We start from the raw sequence: 25,000 nt of genomic DNA on the forward strand, positions 1-25,000 counted from the left end.
GTCTACCCCAAGAAAACAGGGATTTTTTTCCAATTTCAAGTAGGCAGGTCATGCAAAAAGACATTTGTGACCCACCATCTCAAAACTGCAATACGTCGGAATCGGATTAGTGCTGAAAAAAATTTATTTAGATTTAAAAATATGAAAACTTCTGTTATGTTTAATGATCTGAACAAGTGTGTATGAAAGGTGCCAGACAAAGCAAGAAAAATACAAGAAAACAACAACCATTAAAAAAAACAGTTGACCTCGAACTGGGGATCGAACCTCTGACCTGATTATCGTAAGATAAATATGGTTTGTAGAACCAGTTCACTGTCCTACTCTGGAAAGCCACGTATTTCAGAATATAGCCAGAAAACTCGACCTTCAAGTATTAATCGATTTAAATGACCCTCATCTTGGATAAAACTCTCAAACCTGGGACTTCTTGGCCAGAAAACCCGTCCTTCAAATATCGATTGATTTAAAAACTCTCAAACTTGAGACTTTGCGAAGTCCTTGACAAAAACTCTCAAACCTGGGACTTCGCAAAGTCCCAAGTTTGAGATTTTTTTTTTCCAAGACAAGGGTCATTTAAATCGATCAATATTTGAAGAACTTTGGTATAGATGAAACGAAATCGACACCACTCAGCTCTTTGTTATTGTTTTTAGACAGACAGTTTAATGATTAGTCATCAATAAATTCTATCTATAAGAGACTACACACTTTCAAAGTTACACATATTTTGTCTGTTGGTAGGTTGTATCCGGGTGGCGGATGTTGTAATTATTTTATCTAAACGCATATCATCATCGATAAACGAGAGATGCAATGGGGTCTTACATCAACACTTGAGGATTTCGATTACGCAGATGGCATTGGACTATTTCCCCCTCGAGATTTCAGGATATATGCCAGAAGACTGAAAGATGGCAAAAAACAAACAAACAAACAAAAAAACAGTAACAAAGACCCGAGTGACGTCAACTTCATTCTATCTATAGATAGTTCGAAGATGACGTCACTCATGTCTTCGTTATTGTTTTTGCCATCCGCGTTTATGAGTAATGCTCACTGAACTGTATTAACCCGATTATAAACGTTCATGGATACACACAGTTTTGAGTGTTGGTCCGTTATACTTCCGGATGAAATGTTATGAGCTTCTTCGCCAAGCGCATACTATCTCAAGATAGTTCGAAGATGACTGACGTCACTCTGGTCTTTGTTATTGCTTTTTGCCATCCGCGTTTATGAGTAATGCTCACTGAACTGTATTCAACTGACTATAAACGTTCATGGTTACACACAGTTTTGTGTGTTGGTCCGTTATACTTCCGGATGGCAATGTTATGAGCTTCTTAGCCAAGCGCATACTATCTATAGATAGAATGCGCTTGGCCAAGGAGTTCACAACATTGCCATCCGGAAGTATAACGGACCAACACACAAACTCTGTGTAATCATGAACTTTTATAGTCTGGTTAATACAGTTTAGTGAGAACAACTCACAAACGCGGATGGCAAAAACAATAACAAAGGCCTGAGTGACGTCATCTGCATACTATCTATAGATAGATCGAAGTTGACGTCACTCATGTCTTTGTTATTGTTTGTTTTTTGTTTGTTTTTTTTGTTTGTTTTTTTTTTGCCATCCTCGTTTATGAGTAATTCTCACTAAACTGTATTAACCAGACTAAAATACTAACGAAAGAGTGAAAATGGAAAGGCTTCGTATGGGAACAAAACAGACAATGGGATACTGCAACCACCATTGAGTACAGACGATACAAGTTATTTTTCATTATATTTTATTTGTTTTCCACGTTTATTTGTGTATTGTTGTGCTGACGAAGGGTTTGTACCCGAAACGTCCATTGTCTGTTTTGTTCCCATACGAGGCCTTTCCATTTTCACTCTTTCGTTAGTATTTTACGATCACCGGCTTCAGGCAGCCCTTACCGTTTTCTAATTAACCAGACTATAAACGTTCAAAGTAACACATCATTTTGTGTGTTAGTTATACTCCCGGATGGCAATGTTGTGAGTTTCTTAGCCGAGCGCATACTATCTATATCATTTCCAAGTCGTGTGTTTCTTGTCTAGTTCCTGTCGAAATGGTTGGTCGTGGGAGCTCGAAAACGTGTCGGATGTCACTTTTCTTTGTCACTCTTAATGTTAAAATAGGCATCACGGATGCAGGGACCGTATTCACGAAACGATAGATGTATAAACTATAGACATAGTAAAGCACAGGTCCGTCTGTGGTTTATAATAAAACGTATATAGATAGTATGCGCTTGGCTAAGAAGCTCACAACATTGCCATCCGGAAGTATAACGAATCAACACACACAACTATGTGTAACATTGAACGTTTTTAGTCTGGTTAATACAGTTTAGTAGAGAATTACTCATAAACATGGATGGCACAATCAATAACAAAGACCTGAGTGACGTCAACTTCATTCTATCCACCCAGGAATTGATGTTTTGCGTTTAGGTAAAATACTCATAATACCCGCCATCCGGATAAAACGTACCAACACACATAAATATGTGTATTCTTATCCGCTAATAGTTTGATTGCTATATTTTAGTGAGAACTTATATTTAAAATGGCAGTCTAAAAACAATAACAAAGAGTTGAGGGACGTCAATTTTGTTCCCTCTATACAGATGCTACAATTCTTCAGACTCAGCTACCCATTCACTGCTGGGTGGACAGGGAGTGTGGGAAGGGGGGGGGGGTCAGATAAAGTCTCGACTGCACCCGGGATCGATCTTGGTCCCTTTGCTAATGAAGCGAGTGCTCTGCCGACTGAGCTATCGGGACCCCCCAATGATCACGATATTGTACACGTAATACGAAGTACGTATGATTTGCTAAACCTATCTAAACCCGTTTTGAGTCGATGGGTCACATTTTTAAGTCCACGATTAGCAATTAGTCATTCCCCAAAATTTTAAAAAAGTGTTAATGACTCGTTGATCACTACTGTCCATTGTCCATTGTCCATTTGTCATCAGCAGAGATTTGATTTAGGCCTACAATGATTTGATCTACGTCTTGACCAGTTAACTTTGGCCACCCTTTGGAAAGGCGAGTATTAGAATTTTGGCCAGAAAACCTGTCCTTCAAATAAATATCGATCGATTTAAATGACACTCATTTTGGCAAAAACTCTCAAAAACCTGAGACTTCTCTACGTCCCGGGTTTGAGGGGTTTTTTTTAAATTCCAAAATGAGGGTCATTTGCAAGGTCCCGAGTTTGAGAGTTCCTGTCAAGATGATTTAAATCGATCGATATTTGAAGGGCGAGTTTTCTGGCCAAATATTTTAAATACACGCTTTTCCAGAGTGCGACAGTTAACTATATATGAGAATGATATTTGTGTTCTTGAAAGAGAAAGAAAGACAGAAAGAGAGAGAGAGAGAGAGAGAGAGAGAGAGAGAGAGAGAGAGAGAGAGAGAGAGAGTTAGACAGATAGATAGATAGATAGATAGATAGGATAGAGAGAGAGAGAGAGAGAGAGAGAGAGAGAGAGAGAGAGAGAAAGATAGGGGGGGGGGGGGGGGGGTAAGGGGGATACTTCAAAGCGAATGTTGTGTAGAGATTAGACGCGGGGATTATAAAAAAGACATCTGCTGTCTGATGAGGTGTAACAATCATCGTTTAAAAAACATGATTTAATGGGGACAATCAAAATCTGTGGCAAATTTGAAACCAAAGAAGAAGAAAAGAAAAGATCAATAAATTCGCTCCTCTCTTTGGGGTTTCTCGATAGCTCAGTCGTTAGAGCACACGCTTCACAATTAAAGGGACCGAGATCTATCCCGGGTGCAGTCGAGATTTTTTCTGACCCCCCCCCCCTCTTGTCCACCCAGCAGTGATTGGGTAGCTGGGTCTGATAGATCTGGGCGGAAAGTACATTGCGATAGACTAGCGACTTATCCAAAGGGTAGCAAGCAATTTATATTGTCTGTTTCACGCTATAGAAACCCGGATAAACTCCGGATCGATGGGCCTCATGGCTCTGACGGACTACTTATCTGTCATACATAGAAAAAAATAATCTTTTTATATATTTTGGACAAGATAGAAAGTTTAACCAAATCTTATCCAAGAGCTTTAAACCTGCTACTTCTTTAAAGGGGGTGAAGCGGCCGAGTGGTTAAGGTATTGCACTGTGACCCGGCGGTTCGAGCCCCGCTAAGCAGGTCTGTGTTTGGTCAGTACACAATATCACATCTAGTATGTGACAATTCTGCCGTACTCTGGAAAACACACATATTATTTAAAAATTTGGCCAGAAAACTCGGCCTTCAAATATCAATCGATTTATTAAATGACCCTCGTCTTGGAAAAAAAAAAACTTCGCGAATTCCCAGGTTTGAGAGGTTTGATTTTTTTTCAAAGATGAGGGTCATTTGAATCGATTGATATTTGAAGGACGAGTTTTCTGGCCAAATTTTTAAATATGTATTTTACCAGAGTAGGACAGAATAGTAAACCCCAAGATTAACTCTTTGACGTGGATAATTACGGTGAGTGATTTGTCTCATCTCAGGTGGCGATCCATCCTTAAGCCGACGGACTAATGAAACGGCACTCATGTGTCTTATCGTAGCAAATAAGGTGTCCCTCAGTGAATTCAACAAAAACTTGAGCTTTTTTATATAGCGCAATATCCCCTAAACGTGTTCAAAGCGTTTTACAAAGGGTCCCTGACCAGACAGCAAGACTTAACATGTAGAACGAGACATGTCGCCTGTTAGGCGATATTACACATTTTTTGAACAGAGACAACGCTGTTAACGGCCAGGTATTCATTTTACACCAAGTACGGTGAGAGATTGTGAATAAAGAGCCTTTTCCAAGGACATAACTATGCGCCGAGCGAGACTCGAACCCAGGACCTTCCGGTCTGAAAGCGAGTGTCGTACCACACAAGACCTCAAAGCCGCACAAACAAGTTATGAAAACATTATGACTGTAACGGCGTATTGTAATGTGTAGTAACAACACATCTCATGTGGTCAGCCCATGTCCAGTGATGGCCATGGTCGTAAATTATGTTACACGTCAATCTCTCTGTGTTTTCCCAGCACATCCACAAGTAGGAATCAATAGTCTGATGTCACGCCCGCCCAGCAACCCGCAGCTTGGTTCTAAACAAAGAAAATCGACACTTTTCATTCTTCATGCTGGCTAGAACTTTTTCACATGTCATGTGATAAGAATGTATAAAAGTCAAAACTTGATCAGATATATAATGTTTTTCTCCTCTGGATACACTTTTTTGCTCGTTGGAGAAGTATTTCATAAGGGCGTCCGCCACTGTTCCGATAGTTTAGAACCAGTAACTAAGTTACTATGCGTCATTACGAGGGAAGTGACGTCACGACTTTTGAACTCTATTGCTGAGTTTAAACGTATTGCCAACATTGTTCTTACCGACGCCAGCATATTGTCAGGTCTCATGTCCAAATTGTTAAAGGCTCATTATTGTAATGGAAATGCGGCTATGTGGTCTCGTGGTATGACTCTCGCTTTCGGGTCGGAAGGTCCTGGGTTCGAGCCTCGCGCTCGGTGCATAGTTGAGTCCTTGGAAAAGACTCTTTACTAATCTTCTCTCGCTGTACTCAGTTGTGAAATGAGTACCTGGCCGTTACAGCGTTGTTTTTGTCTGGAAAAATTGTAATATCGCCTAACAGGCGTCATGTCTCGTTCTCCATGTTAAATGTTGCTGTTGACCAGGGACCCCTTTAGTGGATATTGCGCTATATAAAGCTCAATTTCTTTAAATGGAAATATTCGTAAACCCAACGCAAACTATTCTGACGTACTCTGGAAAAAACCCATAATATTTAAAAATTTGGCCAGAAAACTCGTCCTTCAAATTAAAATATCGATCGATTTAAATTACCCTCATCTTAGCAAAAAAACTCTCACACCTGGGACTTCAGTTTTATTCAAACTAAAGAATATACAGAAAGGCGAAGTGGCCGACTGGTTAAGGCATGTTACTGTGTCCCGTTTCAGGTACTTTCGTTTTTTTTCCTTGGGCAAGATTATCAACCCCCAAATTTGCTCACTTGGACAAAAAGGGTGATTCCTATTGACATCAGACATCTTGTTTGATGAATTATCTATATTCCTTCGTGGAATGCCTAGGCTACGATATCTTACGATGTCGTGGCAGAATGGCATAATTTAAATGCTATGTGGTCTTTTGGTATGACACTCGCTTTTGGATCAGAAGGACCTGAGTTCGAGCCTTGCTCGGCGCATAGTTGAGTCCTTGGAAAAGACTCTTTACTCATCTTCTCTCACCGTACTCAGTTGTGAAATGAGTACCGGGCAGTTAACAGCGTTGTCTTTGTCTGGAAAACATTGTAATATCGCCTAACAGGCGTCATGTCTCGTTTAACATGTTACGCGTTGTTGTTGGCTAGGAGCCTTTGTAAAGCGCTTTGAGCACGTTTAGTGGATATTGCGCTATATAAAATCTCAATTTTTTAAAATCAGTATGTGCCCTGCACTTTTTCCCCTGCTATTTTATTTGTTGACTGTTTACCACCCAGGTTGGAGTTAGTATTATACGGCCTTGTTGTCTCGTGGTAGGTGTGACAACCGTATTGTCTTGGGTTCGAGTCTCGCGATGGGCGGCTCAAAGTTCAGTCTTTGGAATTGGCTCCCTACACACATTTTTCTCACCATACTCGGGTATAAAATTAGTACCTGGCTGGGAACAGCATTATTTCTGGCAAAATAATGAATTAAAAAAAAACAGACGAAAGAAAACCCCCCAATAAAAACAACAAAAATAAACAAACAAACCCAAACCAACCTGTAATAGCGCCATCAGATGTTTTGCCTAGCCCTATAATTTAAACATTGTTGCTGACTTGGGAAGCCCTCTAATAGATTTTGAGCACACTCAATGAATATTGCGCAATGTAAAAAAAAAAAGATCATAGGGCTCGAACGATTGTCTGTCTCTTTGTTTGTTTTGATTGAAATTCTGTGTCATGGCGTGACCTCAAGGTGGTCAAAGACCCTAGGGTGAGAATCCATTACAACATTAGTTCCGTGAGAACATTGTAATTAACTGACAAGAGAACAGGAGGAATATATAAAAAAAAGATTAATCTAAAATTCTATTCGAGTGACAGGTGAAATCCATACTAGAAAGGTACATTTATTTCATGCGAAGTCCATTTTAAAATTGATATTATATAGATAGTAGGCGCTTGGCTAAGAAACTCATAACATTGCCATCCGGACAAATAACGGACCAACACACAAAACTGTGTGTAAGCGCGAACGTTTATAGTCTGGTTAATACAGTTTAGTGAGAATTACACACAAACGCGGATGGCAAAAAGCAATAACAATGATATGAGTGGCGCCAACTTCATACTGTCTATAGATAGCAAAGAACACTTGTCCGAAAGCGAGCGTCATGCCACTCGACTACATAGCCGCACAAAACTAGATCAATTCCAAGTGAGAAGCGTTAAATTTCAGTAAGATTAGATTTTAAAAATAGAAATAGACAGTAGATATCATGAAAAAAATTTTGGACATGTATTTTGTTCAAAGATGATGACATCGAAATAGGCGTCAACAGTCGTGACGTCATTTCCCTCGTAATGACGTACACATAACTTCGGAACAATGGCGGACACCCTTATGAAATACTTCTCCGACGAGCATAAAAGTGTATAATTTGATCATGTTTTGACTTTTATACATTCTGATTACATGACATGTGAAAAAGTTATAGCCAGCATGAAGAATAAAAAGAACCGATTTTCTTTGTTCAGAACCAAGCTGCTGGTTGCTGGGCGGACATGACATCAGACTATTGAATCCTATTGATTGACAGGTGTCTAGAATATATAAGATATTTCTTACACTCTTGCTTTTTGGAATTCAAACTTTGTTCCCAACGCGCACTCTCAAGCTTGTGCAGCAATACTCTTCAACAGTCGTAACGTCACTTCCTTCCTAATGACGCATGGTAACTTAGTAACACTGGCTCTAAACTATCGGAACAATGGCGGACGCCCGTTTGAAATATTTCTCCCGCGAGCATAAAAGCGTATCCAGGGAAAAAACCCCCATAAATTTGATCATGTTTTGACTTTTACTCATTCTGATCACAATACATATGAAAAGTTCTAGCCAGCATGAAGAATAAAAAGTAATGATTTTATTTGTTTAGAACCAAGATGGCCGCCGTTGCCGAGCGCCGTGACATCAGACTACTGAATCCAATTAGGAGCGCGTCTGGATTTCGAATAACCAAAAAGTGTAAAAATGGTATAATCTCGCACTTTTTGTAATAATTAATTAATGAAAACAGACCATGTGTGAATATAAGGTTAATATTAAGCTGCTTTTGATACTTATCCTCAATAGAGAGTTTTCTATAGAATCGTTTAATGAAATAATTCTTGAACGACTACGTTAAAACTTTTATATAAGTTGTTCAGATAAATGCCATTATTGAAGAGAGAGAGAGAGAGAGAGAGAGAGAGAGAGAGAGGGGGGGAGGGGAGAGAGAGAGAGAGAGAGAGAGAGAGAGAGAGAGAGAGAAAAAGAAAAAAAGAACAGTGAGAGAGAGAGATAGAAATAGAGAGAGAGAGATAGAGAAAGAGAGAGAGAAAGAAAGAGAGAGACATAGAGAGAGAGAGAGAGAGAAAAGTAAAAAAAGAAAGAGAGAGATATATAAAGAGATAGAGATAGAGAAAGAATGAGAGATAGAGATAGAAAAAGACACACACACATACACACACACACATGGAGAGAGAGAGAGAGAGAGAGAGAGAGAGAGAGAGAGAGAGAGAGAAAGAGATAGAGAGTGAGAGAGAGAGAGAGATAGAGAGAGAGAGTATTTAACTTTCAAAAAACGCATAACTATTGTAATTTAGATCATTATTTTGACAATCAACTTAATTTCTCCATCAAACTCATTCCGACAAAACACCAAATTGACACGACGTGAGACGTATTATACTGTATAATTATATATTATATTACACGACATCAAAAAACTATATAATAATATTGTAATGAATTGTCATAATGTTACAATCATCAAACCAGCTCCACGCTAAATGGCCATCTGTCTTATCTTTGTTGAGAATCAACACACATTCCTTGGTTGTAATGAATCATTTGTGTCTGTTTCATCCTCATCACGAATTGTTACTTTAGTACAATTCAATCTACTTGACAACGCCTTAAGTCACTATCTTCAGCCTAAAAATGAGTCTAAAATGGAGGATTACTTACATAATATTTAACTAACTGTCTCAAATCGGTCATATTTTCGAAAGAATCAAACGCCAAAAATAAATAAATAAATAAATAGATAAATCAATCAACAAAACAAACAAACAAACAAAAAACAGACAAACAAACAAACAAAAAAACAAAACAACAACAGCAATAAAATACAAACAAACAAAAAAGAAAGAAACTCACAAAAAAACCCCAAAATTATTATTAATTCAGCAATGGACACACATGAGAACATACACACCCGCACTCCCACACACACACACACACACACACACACCCACACACACACACACACACACACACACATTCCCACATACACACATTCGTGCTGAAGGATTCCTTTTCGGTGGTATATTCTACGATAGTGGCAGCTACAATTATCTGCCATACTCTAGAAAAACACAAATTTGAAAATTTGGCCAGAAAACTCGTCCTTCAAATATCGATCGATAGAAATGACCCTCATCTAGGCAAACACTCTCAAACCTGGAACTTCGCATAAATTCAAGGTTTGAGAATTTTTGCCAAGGTGAGGGACATTTAAATCGATCGATATTTGATGGACGAGTTTACTGGCCAAAATTTTAAATATGATTTTTTTTCCCCAGAGAATGGCAGTATTGTACAAATTAATCATAGGTATTAAAATTAGTATTGTTTTAATTTTTTTTTGAGATTGAGATGGGACAAGATGATCATAATGTTGATTTTGGTGATGATTCTTAAGAAGGAACAGGGAAGAGCGGGGAAGATGATGATGATGATGATGATGATGATTATGAAGAAGAAGAAGAAGAAGAAGAAGAAGAAGAAGAAGAAGAAGAAGAAGAAGAAGAAGAAGAAGAAGAGAAGAAGAAGAAGAAGAAAGAAGAAGAAGAAGAAGAAGAAGAAGAAGAAGAAGAAGAAGAAGAAGAAGAAGAAGAAGAAGAAGAAGAAGAAGAAGAAGAAGAAGAAGAGAAGAAGAAAAGAAGAAGAAGAAGAAGAAGAAGAAGAAGAAGAAGAAGAAGAAGAAGAAGAAGAAGAAGAAGAAGAAGAAGTTCGTTTCTTTAAGCTTTTTTCGAGTTTAATCCACGACCCCTCATTTTTATCCAAAGCACAACATGTATAGATACATTTATAATGAATACACTTTGTTTCTTTGTTGTGCTTTACATGATGGAAACGGTTTAATATTCAAATTATGTTAGGTATAGGAAAACAGTCATGACACAAACAAACACACACACAACACACACACACACACACACACACACACACACACACACACACACACACACACATACACACCTCCATCAATTTCTCAAAGACATTAAACTCGATAAATAAACTAATCAATTTGTTTTAAAAGGTAGTACTAGTACGCGTTATCTAGTGGTGTGGGGACAGGACAAGGCCATGGTAATCTCTTTGTCTCTGTAATCTCTATTTATTTTACTAGATATGTAAATTATAACATGTTTGTAAAAAAATCCTTTTTCGGGATGCAATAATAGTATTATTATTATTATTATTATTATTATTATTATTATTATTATTATTATTATTATTATTATTATTATTATTATTATTATTATTATTATTATTATCGTTATTATTATCATTATAATTTATAATAATAATAATAATAATGATAATAATAATAAATTATAATGATAATAATAATAATAATATTAATAATAATAATAATAATAATAATAATAATAATAATAATAATAATATATAATAACCGACGAGCACACAATATTACCAAAAAAGTACACGCCGCCAACATCTTATATTCGACGTTCACCCCCCCCCCCCCCCCTCCATCAATAATTGATGCGATCATCGCAAATGGGAGATTAAATGATATAATATATTTAGTCGCTAGATTATCTGAAAGCTTTCATAATATTATTTATGGTTCAAAGAGCTTCCTATGTTGATATTGGTGGTTGATATTGGCTTTCAGTTTGTCGTGTTCCCAAATAGTGTGTGAGTGTTGATGTGTGTGTGTGTGTGTGTGTGTGTGTGTGTGTGTGTGTAGCCTCTGAAGTCGGACATCGGACATCGGACATCGATAACGAGTGGGAATGTTCGATATGGTGACAGGTCGTATTAATAATAAGTATATTTTATTATAACACAGCACAGGTGGGAAAAAGTAGGGGAAGAAGGACGTGGTTAAATTACTCTGCCAAGGGGAAGGGGGGGGGGGGGGTGGAGGGGGGTTTCACGATCTGTCAAATCAAAAGTCATAATTGGAAAAATGGGTTGAATGCAGACTTGCCTAGTACTACGAAAAATCCGTAGGAATACGAATTTTTGGCTGCAGCTACATAGTTGCATAGGTCTCTTTGACTCAATAAATCTTGATAAAAAGGAACGTTTAGCTTCCTGTAACCTAATATTCAAGACTAGAGCCTTTGTTTATTTCTAAAGCTATTTAGAATGAATTTTTTCTCTTTTTAATCCTTGGAAACTTGTGAAATTTCAAGCTGGCAGCTCTGGATGAATGACTGGGAATTGGGAGGAGATGATTGGGGGATAATAATACATTTGGTTAATAAATAATTGCTGATGTCTTTGTCTGTGGGATGTAGGTGGAATTGGTTGGGGGAAGGGGGGAGGGGGGGGGGGGGCATTCATCTCTTACTTGTTTAACACTCTCCTTACCAACAATAGGAAAATCGTCCCATTCGTTACGACCCAACCAACACTTTTATCATTCAGATTTCTTTTGTAAATCACAGAATTTAAAGAAAAATCTTTTATTATAGCTATAAAACGTGACACTGTGTTGTAGAATTCATTTTGCTGATAAATATTATGCATAGATTGTATTTGTTGCTTTTCTGTTTGAGATAGAAAAAAACTATTTTTGTGTTGTATCTCGACTGCACCCGGGATCGATCTTGGTCCCTTTGCGTATGAAGCGAGTGCGCCACCAAGTGAGCTATCGGGACATCCCCCCCCCTCCATAGGGCTCTAAAGGCATATAACAAGAACTTCCACCTCTGCCTGCAGGCTGCATGGACACCGATGCTTGTTATTCCTGATTAGGCCTGCCCAGATTCTTAAAGCACTTCATCCATGGATTTTACTCCATGTTTTCTTTGGGCCTTCGTCTTCGTCTTCTGGCAGTAGCCGTCCAGCGCCGGAGTGCAGTTCTTGCCAAAGCAGGTGCCTCCATTTTGCAACATTATGTCGATCTAGCGATCTCCATAGGTGTCTCTATGTGGTCGCGTGGTATGACACTCGCTTTCGGATCGGAAGGTCCTGGGTTCGAGCATCGTTCGGCGCATAGTTGAGTTCTTGTAAAAGGCTCTTTACTCACATTCTCTCACAATTTTAATACTTATAATTTTCACAACTAGTCCCATATATTAGGAAGCCTCTGTGGTGTAATGGTAGCACGTCTGACCGGTAATCAGAGTGTCTGAGCTTTGATCCCCAGTCGAGGTCGACAGATTTTTTGGGGATGTTTTTTTTTATTCTTGTATTTTTCTCTCTTGCTTCGTCTTTCACCTTTCATACACACTTGTTCAGATCTTCATCTTACACCAGTGCCTGCTCCTTAATTTCTTGATATAATAATAATATCGTCTTGATTCTATTCTTTCAGTCGTCAGCGTTTCAGCGGGCCACAGACGTCATGGGCGGAGTCCTGAAGTGGGCCATCTTAGCAGGCTTCGTGGCTGTTGTGGGCCTAGTGGGCATGATGATCGGATTGCATCTCTCCGGAGCGTTTGCCTCAGAAAAGGTCAGGATTCTTGATTGTCCTTTTCCTCGTGTTTTCCTTGTATTGTTTATGTCCAATGCATGAGATTTTACTTCCCTTCATTCATTCATTCATTCATTCATTATTCATTTATTCATTCATTCATTCATTCAATCTTTAATTCAATCAATCATTTATTTATTCATTCACCCACCAACCCATTCATTCATTCATTCATTCATTTATTCATTCATATAGATGGAGCGAAGTTGACGTCACTCAGCCCCTTGTTATTATTTTTGACCGCATGTTAGTGATTAGTTCTCTCTAAAAATATATCATTCAGACTATACACGTTGAATGTAATACACATTTCTGGCTGGCGGATGTTGTGAGTATTTTATATAAACGCGCAGCATAAATATTCATCACATACATCTGATTATTCATTTATGAAATCACTGCTCCTTTATTCAGTTCTTCTTTTTTATCTTCTCTTTGTGAACACTTCATTGTTCAACGTATTGTTTCACGGAGAATAAAAACATTCCATTATTTTCTTTCTGAGTTGACTCCCTTTCCCACAATATTATTGTTGTCCATTGATAGGGGGGTCAACCCGGGTCGATTCCTACGTCATCAATGACCTCACATCCGGTCAATCGCTGTCTTGTCATTTCGAAAGCCTCTGCAAATCCTGGCATCAACATGTCAATGATGACTGCGTATGTGTGTGTACCATTTGGGAGGGATGTGGGGGGGGGGGGATCTTACAAAATACAAAGACGTGTAAAATGGAGCTGTGTTGATTCTTTTATCTCTTTGTATCCCGCGCACAGGGCCAGATTTTATACCTTTTAGATGTTGGTGTTAGCATTAACCAAATTCTCTCATCCCTTCACCTCATCCGCATAATTCTTTTGTATCGATATGAGATGAAAGATGACTTACAAGTTGATCCTTTTTTTTTATAGCGCAATATCCGGGAGGCCTTCCGAAAGCTCCTCATGCTAGCATTTCTTTCATTTTGTAATTTCATCGTGGATCTTTTGTCACGCGTTTATTTATTCAGTTTGTCAATATAATAATATAGTAGCATTTTAAATGCTCTAGAACAAACCTTGATAGATTAATGAAAGTTTAAACTTTCCTAATACTTCCATTATTTTGGTTTTTCGCCGCCATTTGAGAAGTAACTTATGTTTAGAAGAGAAATTTCACATAGTTAAAAAAACAAAAACCCGGCATACCACACTAAACAGAAAGAAAGAACTCTACAATACATGCCCACACAGGAGGAAATTTCGCGTTTTATGCATTCATCACTTTTGACATTCCATCAAATTTCTTTGCCCGTTGTCTCCTTATAATGTCTCTTTTCCGTCAAAATTTCAAACTGACAAAAGCCATATTAATTTGTTTCGTCCCTTGACTTGACGCGCACTATGAGGTTCACTTAAACATATCATGTCTTGCACACTCTAAAATACAATAAGTCATAACTTATTTGATATTGGATTTCTACTTAGAAGTACTAAACTTAGGATGCTAACTGTTCTATTATTTGGAAATAAATTTAAGTCTATTGATTCACGCTTTTAGATGTATTAATCTATATTATGTATTTTACACATAACACCAAAATGCTCATTAAAAGCTCTTAACGAGTTTGTTGCCTAAACGTCATCAATAATAACTTACACATTTTTTGGAGTAAAAACCGACGTGTAAAAGTAATAAACAAAAATGAATATAACAGCTTCAAAAAAGAACAAAATACAAAACACGGAACGTTTCGGGCTCAACCCCTTCTTCAGCCAACAACAAAAAACCAATAAAGACATAAATACATTACATTGGTAATTAGTAATTAAGACATAAATATATAACATAAGTTATGTATATGTCTTTATTGTTTTGTTGTTTTTTTTTGTTGTTGTTGTTGCTGCTGTTGTTGTTGGCTGAAGAAGACTTTTGAACCCGAAACGTTCCGTGTTTGGTATTTAGTTATTTTTCGAAGCTGTTATATCTATTATTTGTTTATTACTTTTTACAGTCCACAGCTTCTAGCAGCCTAGTATAACTTTGACTTGTATACATCATAGAATTAAACGAATGAGAATACGTACGAAGCCTAAAAAGTGTCCACCAATGAAAGCATTCAGCGCCATTTTGTTGTTGGCTGAGAATGTAGTAATTACATAGCCCTACTATAATACTTTTAGTACGCCATGAGTAATTACCATTCATTCGGTATCTATGTCAACATAACGACACAAGATAAACAACAAACAATATCAAAATCCACAATAAAATGTTTCAGAACTGTTGCGTATATTTATGGCACAACGAAGCTGTCAAAAAATGAAGTTAGAGAATGTGTGTAATCATGTATTTTTATAACCTGTAATGTATTTTCCAACCACCACATCATCTACTACTACAACCACCACCACAATATCATCACTAACACTACTACTACAACCACCAGCCCCACATCATTATCACTACCACTACTACTACACCACCACCAGCACATCATCAGCACTACCACTACTACAATCACCACAAGCACATCGTCATCACTACCACTTCTACTGCAACCACCACCACCATATCATCATCATTACCACTACTACCACAACCACCACCACCACTACTACTACAACCACCACCACATCACTACCTCAACTACTACAACCACCACCACAATAGCATCACTACCACTACTACTACAACCACCACAATCACATCGTCATCACGACCACTACTACTACAACCACCACCATATCATTACCATTACCACTACTACTACAACCACCACAACCACATCGTCATCACTACCACTACTACTGCAACCACCACTATCACCATATCATCACCATTACAACTACTACTACAACCACCACAACCACATCATCATCACTACCACTACTACTACAACCACCACCACATCATCATCACTATCACTACTACTACAACTACAACCACCACCGCATTATCATCACTACCACTACAACTACTGCAACCACCACCACCATATCATCATCATTGAAATATTTTATTTTAAAATTGAGCTTTATATAGTGCAATATCTACTAAATGTGCTCAAAGCGCTTTACAAGGGGTCCCTGGTCAACATTTAACATGTAGGACGGGACATGACGCATGTTAGGCGATATTACAATTTTTCGGACAAAGACAACTTTGTTAACGGCCAGGTACTCATTTTACACCTGAGTACGGTGAGAGAATGTGAGTAAAGAGCCTTTTCCAAGGACTCAACTATGCGCGAACGCGAGGCTCGAACCCAGGACCTTCCGATCCGGAAGCGAGTGTTATACTACTAGACCACATAGCCGCATCATTACCACTACTACTACAACCACCACCACCATCATATCATTACCATTACCACTACTACTACAACCACCACCACATCATCATCACTACCACTACTACTACAACTACAATCATCACCACCACCACATCATCATCACTATTACTACTACAACTACAACCACCACCAACACCACATCACCTCACTAACACTCAGTACTACAATCACTACCATTAGGTTTTGGAGCTTTACTTCATTTGAAATAAGGAAACTTCGGAATTGTATTTGGCATTGTGTTTATATATCATAATATAATTCTAATCAGTTATCTATTTAGAACTAGATACTATACAATATGTATGCCAAATACCACCCCAATTCCCCTTTCTTGTGTGCGGGAATTCCTCTTTCGGCATTGAAATTGAGTGTGAGAGAGTCATAACTACACACATAAACCACAGAAACAATTTAAAAACAAGACTATGACACGCAACCACTCACACACGAGGCTATACTATTTATCCTTTTCTCTATATAGAATAGGACAAGACAAACAATAGCTTGACTCTCGCTACACTTAGCATTGATGTTTGTCGTCTCACGAGTTCAACTCTCGGTCGACCTGTCAATATTCCTTTTTGCCTCGGACGTAATCATTAATAGAATGTTGTGTGGTTTTGACCGTGAAGATAACCTTAAGAAGTCACATTTATATCATTTGAGAGAGATCGTTTTGAATAATTTTGAGTCAAACGAGCGAGCAGCAACTTGTTTTCATGAACGGCCGATCAGCGCTTGTTTACTATAGTAACGCGATTCCCAGCCAACATCAAAATGGCGGTTATTTTTCTCATCGAGGCCGCTGGTTGGTTAGCCAATAAGAGCACCGTACGGTTTCCATTGGGTAAATTCCTTGGTATACATAATATTATTTATTCAGGTCTGACATCCAAACGTAATCATGACTAGTTTAACATTGTTGTCATGGACAATATTGAGATTCCCATTATAACAATGAGCCCATTATGAATTGTGTCATCTGACCTGCAAATAAGCGCACGTCGGTAAAAACGAATAGTATATTTGCGAGATGTGCTCTGTATCGAGATTGAAGAAAACAGAAGAATTACAAACATGGGTGACTGAATTTTCAGAAGAATCATAAACGATCGTATTCAGATTCAAATCACCATCATCATCATCATCATCATCATCATCATCATCATCATCATCATCATCATCGTAGCATTAGTAGTAGTAGTAGTAGTAGTAGTAGTAGTAGTAGTAGTAGTAGTAGTAGTAGTAGTAGTAGTAGTAGTATAGTAAATAGTAGTAGTGTAGTAGTAGTAGTAGTAGTAGTAGTAGTAATGTAGTAGTAGTAGTAGTAGTAGTAGTAGTAGTAGTAGTAGTAGTAGTAGTAGTAGTAGTATAGTAGTAGTATAGTAGTAGTAGTAGTGTAGTAGTAGTAGTAGTAGTAGTAGTAGTAGATAGTAGTAGTAGTAGTAATAGTAGTAGTAGTAGTATGTAGTAGATAGTAGTAGTAAGTAGTAGTAGTAGTAGTACAGTAGTAATGTTTATGATAGTTTTAGTAGTATATAGTAGTAGTAGTAGTATAGTAGTAGTAGTAGTAGTATAGTAGTTAGTAGTAGTAGTATAGTTAGTAGTATATAGTAGTAGTAGTTAGTAGTAGAGTAGTTAGTAGTATAGTAGTTAGTAGTAGTAGTATAGTAGTAGTAGTAGTGTAGTAGTAGTAGTAGTTAGTAGTAGTAGTAGTGAGTAGAGCATTAGTAGTATAGTAGTAAGTAGTATAGTTAGTAGTAGTAGTAGTAGTAGTAGTAGTAGTAGTAGTAGTAGTAGTAGTAGTAGTAGTAGTAGTAGTAGTAGTAGTAGTATAGTAGTAGCGTCAGCAGTAGTAGTAGTAGTAGTAGTAGTAGTAGTAGTAGTAGTGTAGTAGAGTAGTAGTAGTTAGTAGTAGTAGTATGTAGTTGTAGTAGTAGTATAGTAGTATTATGTAGTAGTAGTGTAGTTAGAGAGAAGAATAGAGAGAGCTCAGTCATATTGTACTAGTATAGTAGTTGTTGTATGATAAAACTAGTGTGTTGTTGTTGTTGTTGTTGTTGTTGTTTTGTTGTATAGACATTATCATTATCACATGCCTCGTTACCTTTGTTTTCTTTATTAGAAAGAAAAAGAAAGAAAAGAAAGAAAGCCAGTCATTTCTACTCTAAGCTTTTTCATGACCAAAACACTAGTCTAATTAACTGTTTCTGTGCTAAAATGTGTCATTCGTCATCTGTCCGCGTTCTAAAAATAGAAATCTAAGTGACCAAACATGAAATCTGACATTCCTGGCAACGACCATTTCACGTTTTCTGCTATTTTTAGCATCTGACGTCATTGCGGGATTTGTAAAAAAGAAACAACCATCCTTCAGAGTCATTCGGCCCATGGAGCTGGAGTTTATCCCAGTTTATTTAGCGTGAAAACGACAATAGCAATGTATTGCTACAGCCTTGGTAGTAGCTAATGTATCGTGAGGTAGACCGCCAAATCTAACACTAAGCTACCCATTCACTGCTGGGCCGACAGGGGGAAGGGGCGGGGGGGGGGGGGGGGGGGGGGGGGGGGGGGGGGGGGGGGGGGGGGAAGGGGGTCTAAAATAATATACACTTTACCTGAGATCGATAAATAAAGATAAATAGCTTTAGAAATAAATAATTTGCTCATAGCACGAAGACAAAATGCTCCAAAGTCCTAAAATAGGTTCTATGGATCCAAACGTTCCTTTCCAACATATTTTATTGAATCAAAGACGCATATAGAGAGATATAACTTCAATTAGCTTTCAATGAGCTTTGATATAGCGTAATATCCACTAAACGTGCTCAAAGCGCTTTACAGGGGGGGGGGGGGTCCCTGACCAACAGCAACAAGTTAGGCGATATTACAATTTTTTCAGACACCGACAACGCTGTTAACGGCCAGATGCTCGTTTTACACCTGAGTAAGGTGAGAGAAAGTGAGTGAAGAGCCTTAACCAAGGACTCAACTATGCGCGGAGCGAGGCTCGAACCCAGGACCTTCCGATCCGAAAACGAGTTTCATACCACTAGACCACATAGCCGCACAACAAAGATGACGTCACTCGGGTCTTTGTTTTATGTTATAAAAGTCCTAGGCTACACATAGTTTTGTGTGTTGGTCCATTATACTTCCGGATGGCAATGTTGTGAGCACCTTAACCAAGCGCATACTATCTATATGCAATTCTATAGGTGGAGCCAAACAATCGTAATAATACGAATTTTTCATAGTTTTTGGCAGGTCTGCACCATCAGTATTGTCCTTATAACCAGATCCTCATTGACACTTGAGTCAAGGGTGTGATATGTGTAAGAATATAATTTAACCAATGACACAACACACTTCTGAGGGTTTATTATTTACACACGTCAAGTGATCAACCATATCTCAAGCCAAAACAGAAACTCAGACAACCTCTAACGACGTATCCCATTGTCCCCATAGTATATCACGTGGTCTATTCAACGGTCCCATTTTCTCTCTTCCCCCCCCCCCCTCTCTCTCTCTCTCTCTCTCTCTCTCTCTCTCTCTCTCCCTCTCTGTGACTAGTCAGAATCAATAAGGTCAAAACAAGGTCAAATAAATCACGACAAAAATAATATGACGTCATACCCTCTCTCTCTCTCTCTCTCTCTCTCTCTCTCTCTCTCTCTCTTTCTTTCTCTTTCTCTCTCTCTCTCTCTCTCTCTCTCTCTCTCCCCCCCCCCCTTGTCCTCTGTCTTTGTACAACAAGGTCTTCCTTATGTTTTGGTAAACCACGAGATAATGTGTTAGAGAGAGTGTATATAGTACTTTGTGTGTTTGTTTATTTGGATGTGTGTGTGTTTAGTGTGTGTGTCCGTGAGAGGGAGATAGAGATAGATAGATAGACAGATAGATAGATAGATTGATAGATAGATAGATAGATAGATAGAGAGAGAGAGAGAGAGAGAGAGAGAGAGAAAAGAGAGAGAGAATAATACAGAGAGAGAGAAAGATAGAGAAAGAGAGAAAGAGATTGATAGATATTAAGAGAGAGAGAGAGAGAGAGAGAGAGAGAGAGAGAGAGAGAGAGAGAGATGCATAGAGAGGTGGCGGCGATATATATATATTATATATATATATATATATATATATATATATATAGAGAGAGAGAGAGAGAGAGAGAGAGGATGAGAGAGAGAAAGATGCAGAGAGAGGTAGAGAGAGATAGATAGATAGATAGATAGATAGAGAGAGAGAGAGAGAGAGAGAGAGAGAGAGAGAGAGAGAGAGTTATCATAATAATATTATGCGTTGGGGTAATGTTATATCAAATAATTGTCCGCCAAAACCAATGAGCTGTCTCCACTGCATACATCATGAAAGGACATGATCTTATACGTGCTACAACTTGACCGAACCAGCTTCCAATGATGTTTTCTCACATAGGCTATCTACAGCAGCGAGTCAAACAACGAAAACAATGGCCTTTGTTTGTCGAAATTGGATTAAATAGTCTGGTGTCATGTCGCCCAGCAACGGCGGCCATCGTGGTTCTAACAAAGAAAATCGGTACTTTTTATTCTTCATGCTGGCTAGAACTTTTCATATGTCTTGTGATCAGAATGTGTAAAAGTCAAAACATGATCAGATTTATAATGGGTTTTTTTTCTCCTCTGGATACGCTATTATGCTCGTCGAGAAATATTTCATAAGGGCGCCCGCCATTGTTCCGATAGTTTGGAGCCAGTAACTAAGTTACCATGCGTCATTACGAGGGAAGTGACGTTACGACTGTTGAAGCGTATTAAAAACAAAGATTGGAAGGTGAGAGTGTTTGTGTTGACAACTATATACTGCCGTGCTCAGGAAAAACCCATATTATTAGAAAATGTGTTAATTGATATCCAGGCCTAGACGCTACACCTGTTTAACTTCTGTTTGGATCGATGTGTACATATATGCATGTCTGACATCCGAACCCGCTTGTGGACATAGTTGAACATTGTTGTAATAGACAATATTTTGCGTCATTTTTTGAAATGTCCATTACAACAATGAGCCCATAATGAATTGGGTTATCAGACCTGCAAAATTAGTGCACGTCGGTTTGGATTATAGATAGCTAGAGCGCCTTGTTCATGATACAAATTTAGCGAAAATACACGTTACAATTATGCGTAATTCAAGATACATGAATAACGTTGTGCATGTAAGGTAAATTTGGGACAATTCTGACGAAATGGTAGACAACTCGACCGTCATTTATTGTTTTTCTAAACGTAACCATTAGACTTGCAATCTTACGTTCAGACATCTTGGATCCGTTTACATTATAACACCATGTTTTCCTGCGTACGGAAGTTGTACTCTTAACAGTAAATTATCTAAATCCCCGTCGTTACCAGGATATGACAAATGGGATTACCTTTCTCGTCAACTCAATGACGTCATCAAAAGTTATGTGCGTCTCCTAAATCGTGTGAGGTAGGATTATGAAGACTGGACGTTAATTATAATATTCAGTAGACCTGAAATATTGGACTCGCCTCTAAAGGCAGCGGTAAGCCAATCATTAAAACGAAATGATACCAATGGACAAGACCGACGTGTATATATATGCAGGTCTAACCCCCTTATTGGCCTAGTTTAACATTGTTGTAATGGACAATATTTTGCGTCATCTTTTTTGTTGTTGAGATTTCCATTACAACAATGAGCCCATAAAGAAATAGGTTATCAGACCTGCAAATAAATGCACGTCGGACAAGACACAAGGCAGCCATTGAAAGATGAATTTAAAACGACGTGAACATATTTGTAGTTCTAACAACCGGATGCAATAGGCTTCAACAGTCGTGGCGTCACTTCCCTCGTAATGACACATTGTAACTTAGTAACTGGTTCTAAACTATCGGCACAATGGTGAACGCCCATAAAAAAAATACTTCTCTGACGAACATAAAAGTGTAGCCAGAGGAGAAAAACATTATAAATTTGATCATGTGTTGACTTTTATACATTCTGATCACATGACATGTGAAAAAGTTCTAACCAGCATGAAGAATAAAAAAGTACCTATTTTATTTGTTTGGAACCAAGCTGCTCTTTGCTAGGCGGACGTGACATCAGACTATCGAATCCTATTGTGGGTTCGTTTTAATATTGTTGTAATGGAGACTATTTTGCGTTGGTTTAAAAGTATTTCCATGACATCAGCAATGAACCATAACACATTGGGTTATCACACCTGCAAATAAGTAGGCTACACGTCGGTTTAAAAGCTTCAAATCATCATCATGCTCCTGTAATCCTTCCCTGAAGGAGACTGATTGCTACACTACGCGACCAGAGAGAATAAATTGGGCGGTAAAAGGATAGCCCCTCGGCCCAGACAATGGAAAACTTCAATGTTGTAAGTTTCAACACAGAAGGAATCTCCCATACCAAATGCAAGATACTGACAGAGCTAAAAGCAGATATAATTTGCTTACAGGAAACCCACAAAGACTCAAAACCACCTTGCATACCTGGCATGCAACTAGTAATACACCGAACACCCAAAATATGGAAGTGCCATTAAACACAATAAGATTTAGCAAAAATAAAAAGGTTGATATTAAATCAATAAACGAAATGGTTGATTAAATCAATGAAGCAATAGATTAATTAATCATAATCAGTTATCGATCAATATAATATTTCTTGGATAAACATTTGCGCAATATCATTCTAAGAAAAATGTTATGTTTTGTTTATGTGGTTGTTATTTTATTATTATTATTAATTTTTTATTTTTTTTTTGATACGATTTTACTGCAACATTTTTCTCTCCACATGTCTAACAGACACAGTTGTCCAATAACTGTCTGTGGGATAGAGGCAGATAAAAAAAAAACAAAACAAAAAAAAAACATCATGTAATGGTAGCACGTCTTGACCGGTAATCAGAAGGTCTGAGGTTCGATCCCCAGTCGAGGTCGACTGATTTTTTGGGATGTTTTTTTTTTCTTGCATTTTTCTTTCTTGATTTGTCTGGCACCATTCATACATACTTGTTCAGATCTTTATCTTACACCGGTGCCCTGCTCATCAATTTCTTAATTTCTTATTAATTTATTCCTGTTGTCTGTTTCAGGCTGCTGTGATGGAAGATGAGAGCCCAGATCATGTCGTGACCTCCTCTAGAAATGGCAAGTTCGTGCCTGGAAAATCTCTTAACTCAGCAGCTAATGACATCGGTATTGCTATCGCCATGGTAAGTATCTTGTTATGATGCAAAAAAAATAGGTGGGGGAAAAAGGGTGGGGGGGGGGGGCGTTGTTATGGCGAGTGGGTAATTATTGTGGTGTTGATGGTGACCCAGTTTGGTCATAGTGATGATTGGTGATTGTGGTGCTGATTTTGTGACGGGTAAAGCATTTGTTATGAAGATGATGATGATGATGATGATGATGATGATGATGATGATGATGATGATGGTGCTGATGGTAATGATGATGATGATGATGATGATGATGATGATGATGATGATGTCGTTATCGTCATCGTCATCGTTGTCATCGTCATCATCATCATCATCATCATCATCATCATCGTCGTCGTCGTCGTCATCATCATCGTCATCATCATCATCATTACCATCATCATTATCATTATCATCATCATCATCATCATCATCATCATCATCATCATCATCATCATCATCATCATCATCATTTACGACCAAATCAGTCTTGTGTCGGGGTGAACCTGATGCTTGAAATTTGATTATATAAATATATATTGAGTAGAGTCCCGCTTCACCCCATCTCCACCACCTTAACCCCCCACCCCCCAAAAAAAAATATCAATAAATAATTCCGAATTTGGCTATTTTTAATTTTTTTTTTTTTGAAATTTGGTTCATTCTGACACAATACTAAGTTGATGCGAGGGTCATATTTGGTTACTTGTAGTTGTATTGGCTACTGTAGAACCAAATCAAACATTACTTTATTTGAAATATCACGAAACCTATATAGGCGTATCATATATAAGATCTAATCCATTTATTGATTGTTAACCAAATTATAATGAAAAAGATCATAACTCCACAACTTTCTAAAGACTACTTTTGTCTTTCTTCATTTCAGAGTGATGAAGGTAAAGACATCATCCCTGAAATGCCGGATAACATCATAGGGGATGTTGCCGATCAGGTCAAGGACGCAGCGGAGACTGTTGTGGAAGCAGCTTCTGACGTCATGGATGCCATCACAGATACAGCTGACGGTGACTCGCACGATTTGGATTTAGATATCAGCGACCGATCTGATGAATCGAATGAAATTTTGGATGATCATTCAGACTCGAAAAGTTCTGAAGAGACTTCGGATTCTGACGATTTAGGAGATGTTGGTGAAGTTCTTGGAAATGACGGTCTGGAAGATATAACCAGTGAGATGTCAGACCATCTGGATGTTGATGATAGTGTTGAAAGTGTTGAAGACAGTATGGAAGATGCAGGGGAGGGTATTCTTGATGCTGTCAAGTCTTTTGGTGAAGTGTTGTCTGAATTAGTCGGAGATGCAGGGGATAGTATGGAGGCGATGGGGGAAGGCGAAGCGCTGGG

At 38.1% G+C, this 25,000-nt stretch overlaps 1 protein-coding gene across 2 annotated transcripts in view; it reads left to right on the top strand.

Annotated features, from left to right (window-relative positions):
• Positions 1 to 25,000, top strand: part of LOC144967425 (uncharacterized) — a 34,026-nt gene that overhangs the window by 5,112 nt on the left and 3,914 nt on the right. Inside the window, exons 2-4 of one of the 2 annotated variants that reach the window (XM_078904603.1) lie at positions 12,906 to 13,043; positions 23,525 to 23,644; positions 24,522 to 25,000. The exon at positions 24,522 to 25,000 is cut by the window's right edge and continues 3,914 nt beyond it. In XM_078904603.1, coding sequence (XP_078760729.1) covers positions 12,906 to 13,043; positions 23,525 to 23,644; positions 24,522 to 25,000 — 737 coding nt within the window. Of the gene's footprint in view, positions 1 to 12,905; positions 13,044 to 22,625; positions 22,802 to 23,524; positions 23,645 to 24,521 lie in introns of those variants that run through there. The other variant, XM_078904604.1, reaches the window with a different exon arrangement.

Source organism: Berghia stephanieae, chromosome 3 (genome assembly GCF_034508935.2).
Source record: "Berghia stephanieae isolate SIO BIC M18660-M18661 chromosome 3, UCSD_Bste_1.3, whole genome shotgun sequence".
Taxonomy (NCBI): Eukaryota; Metazoa; Mollusca; class Gastropoda; order Nudibranchia; family Aeolidiidae; genus Berghia; species Berghia stephanieae.